The 14,416-nt window shown below is 50.3% G+C and overlaps 1 protein-coding gene across 1 annotated transcript in view; it reads right to left on the reverse strand.

Moving 5' to 3' along the window:
- The window catches only part of MYO5B (myosin VB), a 149,933-nt gene that overhangs the window by 109,910 nt on the left and 25,607 nt on the right, over positions 1-14,416 (reverse strand). Inside the window, exons 2-4 of the mRNA XM_059491981.1 lie at positions 11,256-11,366; positions 7,578-7,749; positions 4,148-4,292 (exon numbers count right to left, since the gene is read on the reverse strand). Of these exons, the coding sequence (XP_059347964.1) occupies positions 4,148-4,292; positions 7,578-7,749; positions 11,256-11,366 (428 nt within the window). The remainder of the gene's footprint in view (positions 1-4,147; positions 4,293-7,577; positions 7,750-11,255; positions 11,367-14,416) is intronic.

Genomic DNA, 14,416 nt, shown 5'->3' on the forward strand with positions numbered 1-14,416 from the left:
TGGCCTCCCTTTGTGTCCATCACCTGGCATGGGCTGCTGCCATTTCACACCCAGGGCCCAGGCTGAATGGTGTGACATTCAGGCTCCTTTGCTCCAGGCCCAGCCCCTTCCCAGCTCCCTCAGCCCCTCCTGGGGCTCCAGCCCCTTCCCAGCTCCGTTCCCTGCCCTGGACACGCTCCAGCCCCTCATGTTCTTCTTGCCATGAAGGCTCAGAGCTGTCCCCAGCTCAGCCTTGGCAGTGCTGGCACAGAGCAGTGGGAAACATGTGCTGCTCAGGTCAGGCTGACTGCAGCAGAAATGCAGGTTTCCAAGAGGGAATTTTTGCCAGACTCCAGGCTCCTACCCAGAGGGATGACACACAGGGAAATCAGAGCCAGGATGTGGGCACACAAGGCATCTTTTGTTCCTCTGCGAGAAAAGCAAGAATCAGCCAGGCCATCAGCAGCTGTGCTGTCCTTCTGTGTGACCATGGCACAGCTTTCAGATTGTTCCCAGGAGGGCAAACACCTTCTGTGGCCCCTCAGCCCCACTGCACCTCTCCAGGACAGGACCCTGACCAGAGCAGGTGCCTGAACTGCCTTGCAGACAATCCATGTCCCAAGGCACTCATTGCTCCCATCCCAGCACCACTAACCATCATTAATGATCCATCCTTCCACCATCTCACCACCTCTAACAATCACCACCTCTAACAATCACCAAATTATCCATCCTTCCACCATCCCAGCACCACTCACCATCACTAAATGATCCATCCTTCCACCATCCCAGCACCACTAACAATCACTAAATGATCCCTCCTTCCACCATCTCAATACCACTAACCATCACAAAATTATCCATCCTTCCATAATCCCAACACCACTAACCATCACCACCACTAACAATCACTAAATGATCCATCCTTCCACCATCCCAGCACCTCTAACAATCACCACCACTAACAATCACCAAATTATCCATCCTTCCACCATCCCAGCACCACTCACCATCACTAAATGATCTATCCTTCCACCATCCCAGCACCACTAACAATCACTAAATGATCCCTCCTTCCACCATCTCAACACTACTAACAATCACCAAATTATCCATCCTTCCACCATCCTAGCACCACTAACAATCATTAAGTGATCCCTCCTTCCACCATCTCAATACCACTAACCATCACAAAATTATCCATCCTTCCATAATCCCAACACCACTAACCATCACCACCACTAACAATCACTAAATGATCCATCCTTCCACCATCCCAGCACCTCTAACAATCACCACCACTAACAATCACCAAATGATCCATCCTTCCACCATCCCAGCACCAGAAACAATCACTAAATGATCCATCATTCCACCATCTCACCACCACTAACAATCATCAAATTATCCACTCTTCCACCCTCCCAACACTTGACTCCACCGCCTCCAGCAGCAGCACTTGGAGCAAACTGACTCCATGCTGCTCATTTTGTTTAAAGCAACACTGTTTCAGTGACCTGAGTGTGTTTAGTCCCACATTGGGTATCTGGGGAGTTTCTAAAGAGCTGGCCGCTGTAAAAATTAGAGGATGTCACATGAATTTTAATCACTTGCCTGTTTTTGGTTTTGGTTTTTTCTTAAGCTGTTTCACATGCAAGTGCTGCAAAAACAACCTTTTTGTGAAAAGCTCACGCTTAAAGGGGAGTTTTAATGCACACTGAATCCACTGTAGGTGTTCAGGTGCTTTATGAAAAATTCTGACTCAAAAAAGGGATCAGGTGTTGTTACACAACATCTGCAGCACCACCAACAGCTTTCAGTCCTTTTCCTTTTTTTTTTTTTTAATTTATTTTTGGTGGGTTTTTTCCCTTTTAAATTGGCGTTTTCTGATGACAGGACAAAAGCAAACAGAGGATGCTACACAGTCACCTGTGAGGGTGCCTCCTGTCCCTCTCTTGGGCACTGAGGCTGAGGCAGTGGGAAAGCACAGGAGCAAGTCACTAACACTTGTACACACCAACTGCCTTACACTCTGCCCTGCCACCCTATCTCTGCATGGAAAGCTCAGAAAAAAAAATCTAATTACCTCCAATTTTTCTCATTTAACACAGTCTTAAGTTTTGTGCCCTTTTCCCTTGCCATCTCACTGAATCCCATTCAATCCCCTTCACTGTGCTTTCCCTGTGTGCTCTGGGTCACTAATGGACATAGAATATTCAAAAAACCCCAAGACTGGCCAGACTGTTTTCCCTGCTCTCAGTCACCTTGCAAGTTTGACCTTCTGAGACAGCAGGCTTGAGTTTTATTGCTGATCTGTAAGGATGCACCAGACATAATCCAATTGTTTAAAAGCTGAACTGCAAAAGAAGTGATATCTTTGCACCAGTTTAGGTTTAACAAGCCACGTCCCACCTCACCCCAAAGCAGCAAAGCTGAGCTGCAGACATGAGGCATCCCACAGAGTCAGCATTTCAGCTGGAAAAAGGGCAAAAAGAACTCCTTTATCCATCACCCAGGGGCTATGCCATCCACACCCCCTGCCCCAACAGCTCCTTCACTCTCTTTGGAGCACCATGGAGGGAAAAGCTCAGATCAAGCTACAGAGAACACAACACTCACCCAGGAGCGCTCAGACTTAAAACTCAGTGTGCCACATTTTAAGGCACATTTCAAATAACCAGGTAGATTCCTATAATCCATGTCCCAATCTCCTCTCAGCCCTGTCTGAAACCCTCTTTTGTACCCAAGCCTGTAATTACCATAATAACAGCCCATAACAGCACCAGAGGAGCACTGAGCAGTGAGCACCTTGCCTGAGAGCTCTGAAGGTGGTTATTTTCCTGTCCCCTTGAAAACAGAGCAGCCTGAACCACCCAGAGACAGCAGTTATCCTTTATGGGCTGCTGTCAAAAGTAGCTTTATTCTGATAAGGAGGGAAGCAGAGACAAGCATTGTTAGCTAGAGCTGCTATCCCTCTGCCTGCATAATTCCTGAGGGATGTGGGAGAACAGCACCTAGCAAACCTCAGCACCTGAAGTTTGTCCCTACACAAACTTCAGCGGAAAAGCGAGTTGCTGGCTTGTGTTTTAGATATTTGCCCTGGAAAACCCACAGGTCCTGTCCACATGGGTCAGCAAAACCCTGGTGTCTTCTGAAAGAGCCTGCACCTTGCTGCTTACTCTGGAATCACACAAGAACACAATCCTAATCCTTCCTCTTTCTGTAGGCAGCTCCCCAGATCCCTGAACTGTTCTCAAAGCAGTTTTGCCCAGAGCACAAGCACTTACAGGAGTGCACTGCAGGCCGGACTCAGTTTGGGTGCAATCCATCCAATCTCTGGCCATGGCAGTGCTCCTCCAGATGCATTTCTGGATTGAAATCTGGCTCATTTTTATTAGAAATACATCCTAACTCACCACTAAAACCCAGACACAGCAGAAAGAAAGAACCTTGGAAAATGGTTCAGTGCTTGCTCTTGCTGTTAAAAGCCAGGACTGTACAGAAATCTCAGCTAATTCACAAGCAAACAAAAACACACTGTGTGAGTCCTGACAACTATAATAAAATGATCCCTGGTACAACAATTTTCAGTTTCCTCTCCAATTCTCTTTTGGATCATGACTTGTTTCTTAGGAACAAAATCCTACATTTGTCCCCAGCAACACAACAAGCACAGAAATAAATAAAGTAAAACTCTCACCATATCCATCTGGTGAAGGAAGGGATTTGAGGGACCCATAAATATCTCCAAGTATCTACCAGTTAACACCTAACTCAAAATCACAATATCCCCATAAAGCAACAACTAATATCAGCTTCTGGATTTGGTTTGATTATCTCACCAAACTATCTGAAATGTGGTTTCCTCTAAGCTATTAAATATGACATTTGCAGAGTGGTTTGAATTTCTTCCAGGAAACTCATCCAAGAAGCAAGAAGAGAGGGATCCCCTGCAGAACCTCTGAGTTCCTGAGGAGCACAGGGACCCTATCAGCCCAGCAGCCTGGGTACAGAACTGGGATCAAGTCATTAGGCAGAATTAATTAGAAATACCTGACCTCCAGCACACTGTCTTTCACGACTTTGCTTTCACGGAGTATCTGGAGCATTTGATGGCATTTTTGCCCACTTTTTACCCAAATCCCCATGGCTGGGTATCCCCCCTGACCTGGCCATTTGCTTGTAGGCTTTCTCAGCCACGGCAAAGATGTGGGGGTCCATGTCCCCCATGTTCTGGCCGCTGTAGGCGTAGATGACATCCTGCTCGTAGATTGGCAGCTGCTCATAGGGGTTGATGGCCACCAGCACGATACCTGAGGGCAGACAGACAGGCAGGGGGTTGGTATTTCTGGGTTTTCAGGGCTTGTCTTAGTTGCTTCAGTAAGGTCTTTAAAATGCAATGATTGAGAGTTAACAAAGAAAGTGAGTGGGTAAGGGCTCGTAATTGTTATCTCAGCATCCCCTTCAATAGCAAGGCAATAAACCCCTGTACAGCTGCAAAGGAGATGCACAAAATTGGTGAGAAGAGCAAAAATATACAATAATCTCCATTGTGTGAAGACAGGCTTTGAAGAAGGGGTGAGGAGAGATCAACACAGCCTGAGCCAGCACTACAGAAAAGCAATTCCTGTGCAACCAAAGGTCTGCTAGACCCAAACAAACATCCCGGGTTTTCCCCTGGCCTGGGTTGTGAGTAAAACTCCTAACAAAGAATGTGCCCAAATGAAACTGAAATACATAAATCACAGGGAAGGAATGCCAGAGCCTGCTCTGAGGTTTTCATGTGTGCCTCCTCTCCAGCTCTGGGCACTGAGCAGGGAGCTGATGAGAGGCCAAGCCACACGTGCACTCCCCTTGGGCTCCAGGGAGCTGCTGTGCATCCAAGCTCCACCTCTGGGGAGTTTTGGGTCGGGCAGGTCTTAGCTGTGCCTGCAAGGAGCTCCAGGAGCTCCTGGTTGTGGGGCCAGCGCTGTACACCTGGCTGTGGGGCCAGCACTGCGCTCCTGGCTGTGGGGCCAGCGCTGTACACCTGGCTGTGGGGCCAGCACTGCGCTCCTGGCTGTGGGGCCAGCACTGCGCTCCTGGCTGTGGGGCCAGCGCTGTACACCTGGCTGTGGGGCCAGCGCTGTACACCTGGCTGTGGGGCCAGCACTGCGCTCCTGGCTGTGGGGCCAGTGACATACACCTAGCTGTGGGGCCAGTGACATACACCTAGCTGTGGGGCCAGCACTGCGCTCCTGGCTGTGGGGCCAGTGACATACCCCTGGCTGTGGGGCCAGCGCTGTACACCTGGCTGTGGGGCCAGCGACATAGACCTGGCTGTGGGGCCAGCGTTGTGCTCCTGGCTGTGGGGCCAGTGCCAAAGTTCCCAATCCCCAATGTCCCCAATCCCTCAATGTCTTCAGTCCCCCAGTGATGTCCCCAATGTCCTCACTGCCCCCAATGCCCCCAGTGTCCCCAGTCTCCCAATGTCCCCACTGGTCCTGGCTGTGGGGCCAGCATTGTGCTCCAGGATGTAGGGCCAGTGCCAATGTCCCCAATCTCCAATGTCCTCAGTCCCCCAAATGTCCTCAATCCCCCAATGATGCCCCCAATGTCCCCAATGTCCTCACTGTCCCCAATGCCCCCAGTGTCCCCAGTGTCCTCAGTCCCCCAATGCACCTGGCCGTGGGGCCAGCATTGTATAACTGGCTGTGGGGCCAGTGCCAATGTTCCCAATCGCCCCAATGTTCCCAATTTCCCAATGATCCCCAAGTCCCCAATGTCCCCAATGTCCTCACTGCCTCCAATGTCCCCAATGTTCCCACTGCCTCCAATGCCCCCAATATCTCCAATGTCCCCAATCCCCCAATAATGTCCCCAATGTCCTCATTGTCTCCAATGTCCTCACTGTCTCCAATGTCCCCAGTCCTCCTATGTCCCCACTGCACCTGGCTGTGGGGCCACTGCCAATGTTCCTAATCCCCAACGTCCCCCAATTCCCTCAATGTCCCCAATCCCCCAGTGATGTCCCCAATGTCCCCAGTGTCCCCACTGCCCCCAGTGCCACCAACGTCCCCAGTGTCCCCAATCCTCCAATGTCCCCACTGCACCTGGCTGTGGGGCCAGTGTTGTGCTCCCAGCCCAGCCAGCCCAGGGCTCGGGCACACACCCACTACAGGAGCACAGGAGCTCTCAGCTTGCAGCAAACACCAGGAAAGGCAAAGGGCAGTGACTGTCCCAGCAGCTGCCCTGCAGGACATTGACCCAGCGGCCTCACTCCTCCCCAAGCCCTGCTCCTGCCTGCTGGCTTCCTGGTTCTGCTCAGGTCACCCAACAATTTCCCTGACTCACCAAAATCACGAAGCAAACAAAGCTGAAGGGCTCTGCTCACTTCAGACAGGCACCTTCCTGCCCTTCGCAGCCACCTTATAACCCAAGCACGAGGCATGCTGCAGCCAGGCAGAGCTTTGCAACCAAACCTACCCAGCCCAAACGCCTGCATGCCCATCAATGCTGTGCTCCAGACAATCATGAACCTTCTTAGAAGCTGCCTTCACAAAACCTCACTGATTTTGGGTGAGAGCAGGCCTGTGGGTGACTGAGGGAACATGTGCAGTTGCAAGAGGCTGCAAGTTATGCCAGCAATCCAACACTACACATCATTAAATACTGAAAGTTAACATTACTCAGACCCACAGAGACAACATATTTCTAGGGCACTGTTTTAAAAAGTCATCTCCTCTGCCAGTTTTCTCCTCTGCAACCCCAGTCACAGCTGTACACACCAGCTTTAACAGGACACAGGGAATGGCTTCCCATTGACAGAGGCAGGGCTAAATGGGATATTGGGAAGGAATTGCTGGCTGGGAGGGTGGGCAGGCCCTGGCCCAGGGTGCCCAGAGCAGCTGTGGCTGCCCCTGGATCCCTGGCAGAGTGTCCAAGGCCAGGCTGGATAGGGCTTGGAGCAACATGGACAATGGAAGTTGTTCCATGGCAGGGGTTGGAACATGATCCTTAAAACCCCTTCCAATCCAAACAAGTCTGGGATTCTGTGAATTGCCTTCTTTCCTTTCTTCTTAATTTTTCAAGCTGCACCTTGTGGCTGTCCATGCACAGGTAACTGCTTTCCTGGATAGCTTTGGCAAAGCACTCTCCCCAAAAATCACAAGCCCAAGTTCACACCTGCCCTTCTCCTACTCTGAATTTGGGAGTTAAATAATTTCCAAAGCCATGAAGAAAAAGAAGGAAATGGAGTACTGGAAGTTTTTTACATTTTTTTCTTGAGGAAAACCTGCTATGGACATTCCTCAGTAGTATCTCTCTGTCTGGAATGCCATGTTCACTGCTTTTTTAATTCCTTCTTTTCCCCTGTGGACGCTGCCAAGCACGTGCAAGGCTGGCCCCAAACTCATGTGACAGGATGCACCCACCAAGAGCAGGTGGACCATGAGCTCAGCAAGGTCACAGTGCACCAGCCCTCAGAAACCACCTCTGGTTTCACACACACTCAAAACTAAACCCACCACCCCCAGGCTTTCCTCACGCTGATGGTCTCAAGGGGCTCCTCTGCAGCCCCACAACCCCTGAGGAGCTGAAGGTGTGCTCTGGACACTCACCACAGTAGGTGTAGATGTGGTTGGACTCGAGGAACCTGACCTTGAGGTTGTGCAGGACGGCAGGCTCGTGCAGGTAGCTGAGGGCTGTCAGGTCATTCTGCCCCACCAGGATGTCAGGGTTGCGTAGGAAGGGCAGCTCACTCCCTGGCGGGTCGATGGGATATTCATACAGCTGAGGAGACACACGAGGAACACAAAAAGACAACAGCTCCTTTAATGGCTTGTATCTTTTCCAGGCATAACTCCTGCTAGTGTTAAACACTGACACACTTTGCTCTTTAATTTTAAATTAAATTAAAAACCCCTTGGTGATAAATGCTGCAGGGACTTGCATGGCAGACTGCCAGGTCACCCCTCTGGTAATGGCTGTGAGCTGATCACCACATGGTCCTGGTGGATACTGATGGTCCACAAGCACCAACCTGGCCACACCTGAGTCATCTTCAGGCCAGCCTTGGGACAAACAGCCTTCAGCCAGCTCTGAGCAGTGACAGCAGCGACAGAAATCCACAGCTTCACCTGATATAAGCATCGTCCTGCCCTTGGAAAAGCAGCCTCATTCCAAACTAGACCATGCTTTTACCATCAGAGCAATTTCTCAGCTCATTTTTAATTCAGGTTACTTTTATACCTGAAACCTGGCACCCCTTGAGGCAGAGAGGACATGGAGAAGCACGGAGTCCCTGCTGCTGAAGTGTCTGAGGAGCCAGGTTATGCTGCTGAAGTTGGCATATGGGCAGCCTTATGCTATTTTTGACTCATTCCCAAATAAGCAACAGAACCATCAACTAAAGAAAAACTGCATTTTTTTTCTTTACAGAGGAGGGAAAAAAAAATTCCAGTGATGCTGCTTCCCACAGGGTGTCTCAGAAGGGAGGCCTGATGCTCAGCTCCCATCAGAAGGGAGGAATCCCAGCTTCCAAGCAAAACCACTGTGACTGCACTGGATCCCTGCCCGTGCAAACAGCACAAGGAAGGCTGACCCAAGTGCACAAGGAGAGGCTCCCTCAGCGTGTCTGACAACCTCAGGCTGGTTTTATCCACGTAGTCAATGCCAATTTTCAAGAGTTTGCACTCAGTCTCACATCTTAATGGCAAACACACCAGGGATGCCCTGTGATATTTAACAGCCAGCTCCTCATTCGGAGGGAGCTCTCGTGCATACAGAGCAGAGCCAGGAGCCACAAAACCCATGAAGACTCACTTAAAGCACAAGGACAAAAGGAAGCACTGAACAGCTGGGTAATGCATGGTGGCTGTCAGGAACAAAAGGCTTTCAACAGCTTTGAATCCCCTGAAGGTACATGTGCTGGGTATCTCCAACCTGATGCACTCAAGTGCTGCTCCCCTTTGCCAGAGCTTTTCAGTCCAACATGACACAGATCCAGGCAGGACTTCACACAGGAAAGCATCAAACAGGGCACTCCCAGAGACCTCAGGCCTCTTGCACAACCCCAAAATGAGATGTTCCATGTTTCACCATGACTGTGACAGGCTTATTAAGCTACTACCTACAATACCTGGTAATCCTTTCATCACCTTGTACTTTAATGTTGCTGATCCTGAACTCAGCTGCACAAAAAGATTTGACCTTGCAGGGCTCATCAGCCCCATTAGATTCCAGGGAAATATCCAGATTGAAGAGGAAAAAAATAATTCCTATCCAAGTACTAAAACTGCAGGGGATCTCAGCCAGGAGGGGAGGATGGGGGTTGTAGCACCCAGCAATAGCAGCAGGTGTACTTTGGCAGCCTGAGCACAGGTGGAAGACAGGAGCTCCTGTGGGTGAGATGGGCACCCAGGCACCCATCACTGCCCAGCCCTGGCTCCAGCAGCACAAGGAGCTGGAGCTGCTGCAGCCAGTGCAGAGGAGGCCACGGAGCTGCTGCCAGGGCTGGAGCCCCTCTGCTCTGGAGCCAGCCTGGCCCAGCTGGGGCTGTTCAGCTGCACCAGAGAAGCTCCAGGGACACCTCAGAGCCCCTGCCAGGGCCTCCAGGGGCTCCAGGAGAGCTGCACAGCCCCTGGGGACAAGGCAGGCAGGGACAGGACAAGGGGGAATTACCTTAAGCTGTAGGACAGTAGGCTTAGGTAAGATATTAGGAGTAAGTTCTTTGCTGTAATGGCAGTGAGGCCCTGGCCCAGGGTGCCCAGAGCAGCTGAGGCTGCCCCTGGATCCCTGGACATGTCCAAGGCCAGGCTGGATGGAGCTTGGAGCACTCTGGGATAGTGAAAAGTGTCCCTGCCCATGGCAGGGGGTGGAATGGGATGAACTTTAAGGTCCTTCCAACCCAAACCATTCCACAATAAAATGATGATTCTATGCCTAGTGCTTCCAAGGGATTGCAGGGTGGCATCTGTGCACCTCCTCATCCAGATTTATCACTGTGGAAGGTAAAAAGGCATCAAGCGTCCTCCGTCCTTTATCCTCCCCAGAAAGCTGCCCTGTGCTGGAAGAGCAAACTGGGAAGGACAACAAAAGCAGCTAAAACCAAGCGAGGAAGGAGCAACAGCACCAAGCACTAGGTGCAGACCCCAACATCAACAACTTTCTCTGCAAACCTGGCACACTGACACACAGCCAACAGCCCGAGCCGGAGCTGCTCTGAAAGAAAAACTGCTTTCACAAACTGCCTCATCTACCACAGCTCGTTCCTGTTCTCCATCCTCCATCAAGCAATCTGGTGGAAATGCTCCCCACAGTGGGGAAACGTCTGGTGTGGAGGGGATGGGAATCACCCGCCCTGCTCAGCACATATGGATCTGTAGTGGGTGGTCTCTGCTAACTCTGCCAGGCAATGGAGCAGATCACACTCTAGACAGCTCAGGAAACCCCACCTGCTCACTGAAGAATGATGGTTTAGGTGCAATTCTTCATGTAAAATGTATTTATTCTTCCCGCTACAGCAGGCAGCTCGTGGTGGGCACACAGCACGGCTGCTCCCTTCCCATAAACTGAATTTGCAGCTGATGCAAATGCCGTGGTTAACTTCATTGGCAATTCCCTGCTGTCACCCAATGTCCCACCCCAGGAGGCTGTGTGGAAAAGGGAGCAGCTGCTCCTCCCCAGCCTGTGTCCTGCTCTGGGGATGATTAATTGCTGGCTGTACTCACGCTACAGCCCAGGCTGTTTGTGCATTTGGAACCAGCGCCGGCTAGAAAACATCTACATTTAAATGAGTTTCATGTTTTTCCCTTTTAAAAGCTTTTCTCATTTAAAAATGAAGCGGAGAAAAAAGGAGTTTATGTAACAGTATGCTCAGAGAGGAAAACTGAGGCGTGGAGAAAGCTGTGGCACAGCAGCCCCCTCTGAGCTGTGTGTGGGTTTTCCATCAGCACCCGAGGCTGAGTGGATGCCACCAGCCGTGCTCTCCACAATTTGTTCAGCAGCAAAAAGCACAAACTGGCACTTCTGACATACTGCTGCTATTAAAAAAAATACATCCTGGTATCACAGACTATTACCAGTTTGCCAGGAGATGAAAAGAGATGATGGAGGTCAAGGGCTTTTCTCACAACCTACTGTAACACAAGTGTCTAGGGAGGGAGCAGGCAGGGAAAAAGTGAAAGTGTTGAGGCAATAAAACACATTTTAAACCACTTCACAGAAGCTATGAAAAGGCTCCGGCTTCTTCACACATTAATTCGAAGCTTTAAATTGCTAAAAAGAATAAAGCTTACAGTTTCATCTTCAAGTTTCAGCTGGAGGCTTTTATCTCCCTCTTTGTAATCCTTGATAATTTCTGCCGATCTCCAAACTTCATCGGGGTCAGGAATCCAAACCCTAGTGTACTGGAGAGGTGGAAAAGAAAATAAAGAAAAAGTTTAAACACGATTCAACCTCGGGAAATTAAATGAGAAATAAATTAATTCTCCATTAATACAGCCTCACACTTATTGTAAAGTCAATGCAGCTAAACCATTTATTTTAGTAAAAGAAAAAATAAATCCAGTTTTAGTTCTTGGGGTTAATTACAGACCAGAAGTCTAATTTTTCAGTCTAATTTTCTCCTGGACAAGGTGTACACTGGCTCGTTACCAATCTAACAAAGCAGGACAAAGTTTCAAGGTAAACGTGGAATTTCATTTCCCTGGGAAAAAAAACCCACCAGCTTTCCGGAAGGCTTTTATGAAATAACTCAATTCACCCATAGCAGTCCCTACACCAAAGTGTGTTTATTTGCTCAAAAAAAGGCAGTTTGGTCCCCACAGAGCAAGCCCTGACCCAAACCCACTGCCACAGACAGAGGCAGGCAAATGAGGACACCAACACCAACTGCTTCAGCTGGAGGTGAACACAGAAACGGGCTCCAGGAACACACCTGGATTTAAATGAATTAATGAATTAGATTAAATTTAACCTTTTTTTTTTGCATCTACAAAGCCAGGGCCACCAAGGGGGAAGCCTCAAGGCAGACCTATGCAGCCCAGCTCAGGGAGCCGGGCTGGTGCTGGACTCCTCCTGTCAGAACCCAGGACATTGCTCTGGCTGCCCTGCAGGACTCAAGACCCTGGCACAGGGCTCAGAGACCTTGGCACGGAGTCAGAGACACCTGTGCCTTTGATTTTAACCCATGTAAACAATTACCAACTTTGTGTGAGGAGTTACAAGCCACAAAAGTTTGAGTAGAACGATCGTGAATTTATCCCAGGGTGAAAATGTAGAATTTTGGGGTTTTTAGAATGGGGGCTCAAGAGGCAAGATGGAGGAATCTGGGCATGTCCTGTCTTTCTCCTTCTTCTTGTTCTCCATCTTCTGATGGTGGCACTTTTGGATTCGTTTAGGATAGAGACAGAGTGTCTAACATAGGTGATAGATATTAGAAAATTATTGTAAATAAAGTACATGTAGCTTTTAGCATAAAAAGCTATCACCACCCCAAAGGCAGGGACTGTGCCACAACCAACCTGCTGGACAGACCTCAGCAGGTCAGAAAGAGAATGTATTAGATAAGAGCAAATTAACAACCTTGAAAACCTGAGCTGAGGAATCTTGACTTTTTCCTCGAGCTCGGGGCTGGGAAAAAAGACTTTTTAATACCTCAGGAGCCATTTCAGCAACAACAAACCTGAGATCCTCCAGCCCACAGAGCCAACAGGAACCCTCCAACACCCACAGATTTACTAGCCCTTTAGGGCAGCTCTCCCCCCTATTCCTCCTGCTGATTTAAGTGGGAGCTGCAGAATCTTATTCCTACTCAGAGCTCCAGGGGCTGGGGGAAGTCCCAGCCAGCCCAAGTGACAGCAGCCCCAGATCCCCAAAAGGTGGTTTTGGCCTCCATTTGAAACCAAACCCCAGCACACAATGTCCAAGCAACATTTTGTGGCAACCAACGAGTTAACACAGCAGCAGCCACCACCTGACAGGCCACTTTGCAGCTGAAAAGCAATAGATTTTTATAGTTATCACACGTAATTATTTTTAGAGCTGCTCAATAGCTACAGCAGCAGGAACCTTTAGATGTTAATGGAGCCACACAATCATATTCCCAGAACAACAGTTTCACCAGGGAGTGGGGAGAAAGATGTGAAAACTTGAATTTTCTCAGCACACCAGCTCTAGCACCTCATGGGCCCCCAGTGCTCTCCCTGCCACAAAGAAGGGAGGCTGCAGTGGGGAAGGGGCTGGTTGGGGTCCACTGTGGATTCATCCAGTGCCAGCTCTCTGCTGGCAAAAAGTGAGATTCAGACACACTCTAGAGGTGCCCAAAATAGCCAAGGATCAGGATGTACCCGGCTCAGGGCAGCTTCAACCACAAGGTGCTGCTGGTCTTGGCAACCTTGCAAATGTTCCACCTGCACACGGGGCTGGGCTGAGCCCTGGCCCTGCCTGCACTGGTGGCTGCAGACAGGGACACACTGACCCCAGAGCAGCCTGGAATGGGGAAACCTATCAACACTTAGAGGCTGAAACCTGGGTACAGCTCCAGCAGCAGCAAGAGGTCCCATGGGCCACCCCCCTCAGCAATTCGTCACCAGCCAGGAGGCACCCAGGTGTGACAGGAGGGTGACAGCTCTCAGCACCCACTGCCCACAGCCTGCTGGTGGGAGGCTCCATAGATCACCAGCACAGCACTACAGAGTAGTAGTAATAATAACAATTATTATAATAATTATAATAACTGATTTTCCCAGACTTTGTGCACACACACACGTGCAAGGAGCCACGCAGGACAGAACACACCATGCAGGACAGAATGCACCACACAGGACAGAACACACCACACAGGACAGAATGTACCACACAGGACAGCATGCACCAGGCAGGACAGCATGCACCATGCAGGACAGAACACACCACACAGGACAGAATGCACCACACAGGACAGAACACACCATGCAGGACAGCATGCACTACACAGGACAGAATGAACCACATAGGACAGCATGCACCAGGTAGGACAGAGGTGTTTGCAAGGCCCCAGGGGCCCTGGGGACACCCTGGCTACAGATTCCAGCTGTGGTCAGGCACTCCCCACACCGAGGGGGTGGTCAGGCAGCTCCCAGCCTGCTGCAGAGCCGGAGGCTGTTAGCACAGGCTGCTTGCTGTGAATGAATGCAGCTGCCCAAGCATCTCTAATGCTCTCCTGTGGTGCGTGCACACGCACACACCCGGAGAGGGGAGCACCGTTCATCCTGCTGTGCTCCTCCCCTCCCTCTGCCCTCCCGCACAAACCCCCATCCCAGCCCTCCCTTCCAGCCATAAATCCCAGATATGTCAGGCACACGCTGCTGGAATCCAAGCACTCTGTCACGGGCCCATCTTCACAAGGCCAGCTGTAGTTAGAGCCTGAGGAGGCTGGGGCAGCCCTCGGTGGGGCCACGCTGGGCTCACCACCCTC

This window comes from Ammospiza nelsoni, chromosome Z, assembly GCF_027579445.1.
Source record: "Ammospiza nelsoni isolate bAmmNel1 chromosome Z, bAmmNel1.pri, whole genome shotgun sequence".
Lineage (NCBI taxonomy): Eukaryota > Metazoa > Chordata > Aves > Passeriformes > Passerellidae > Ammospiza > Ammospiza nelsoni.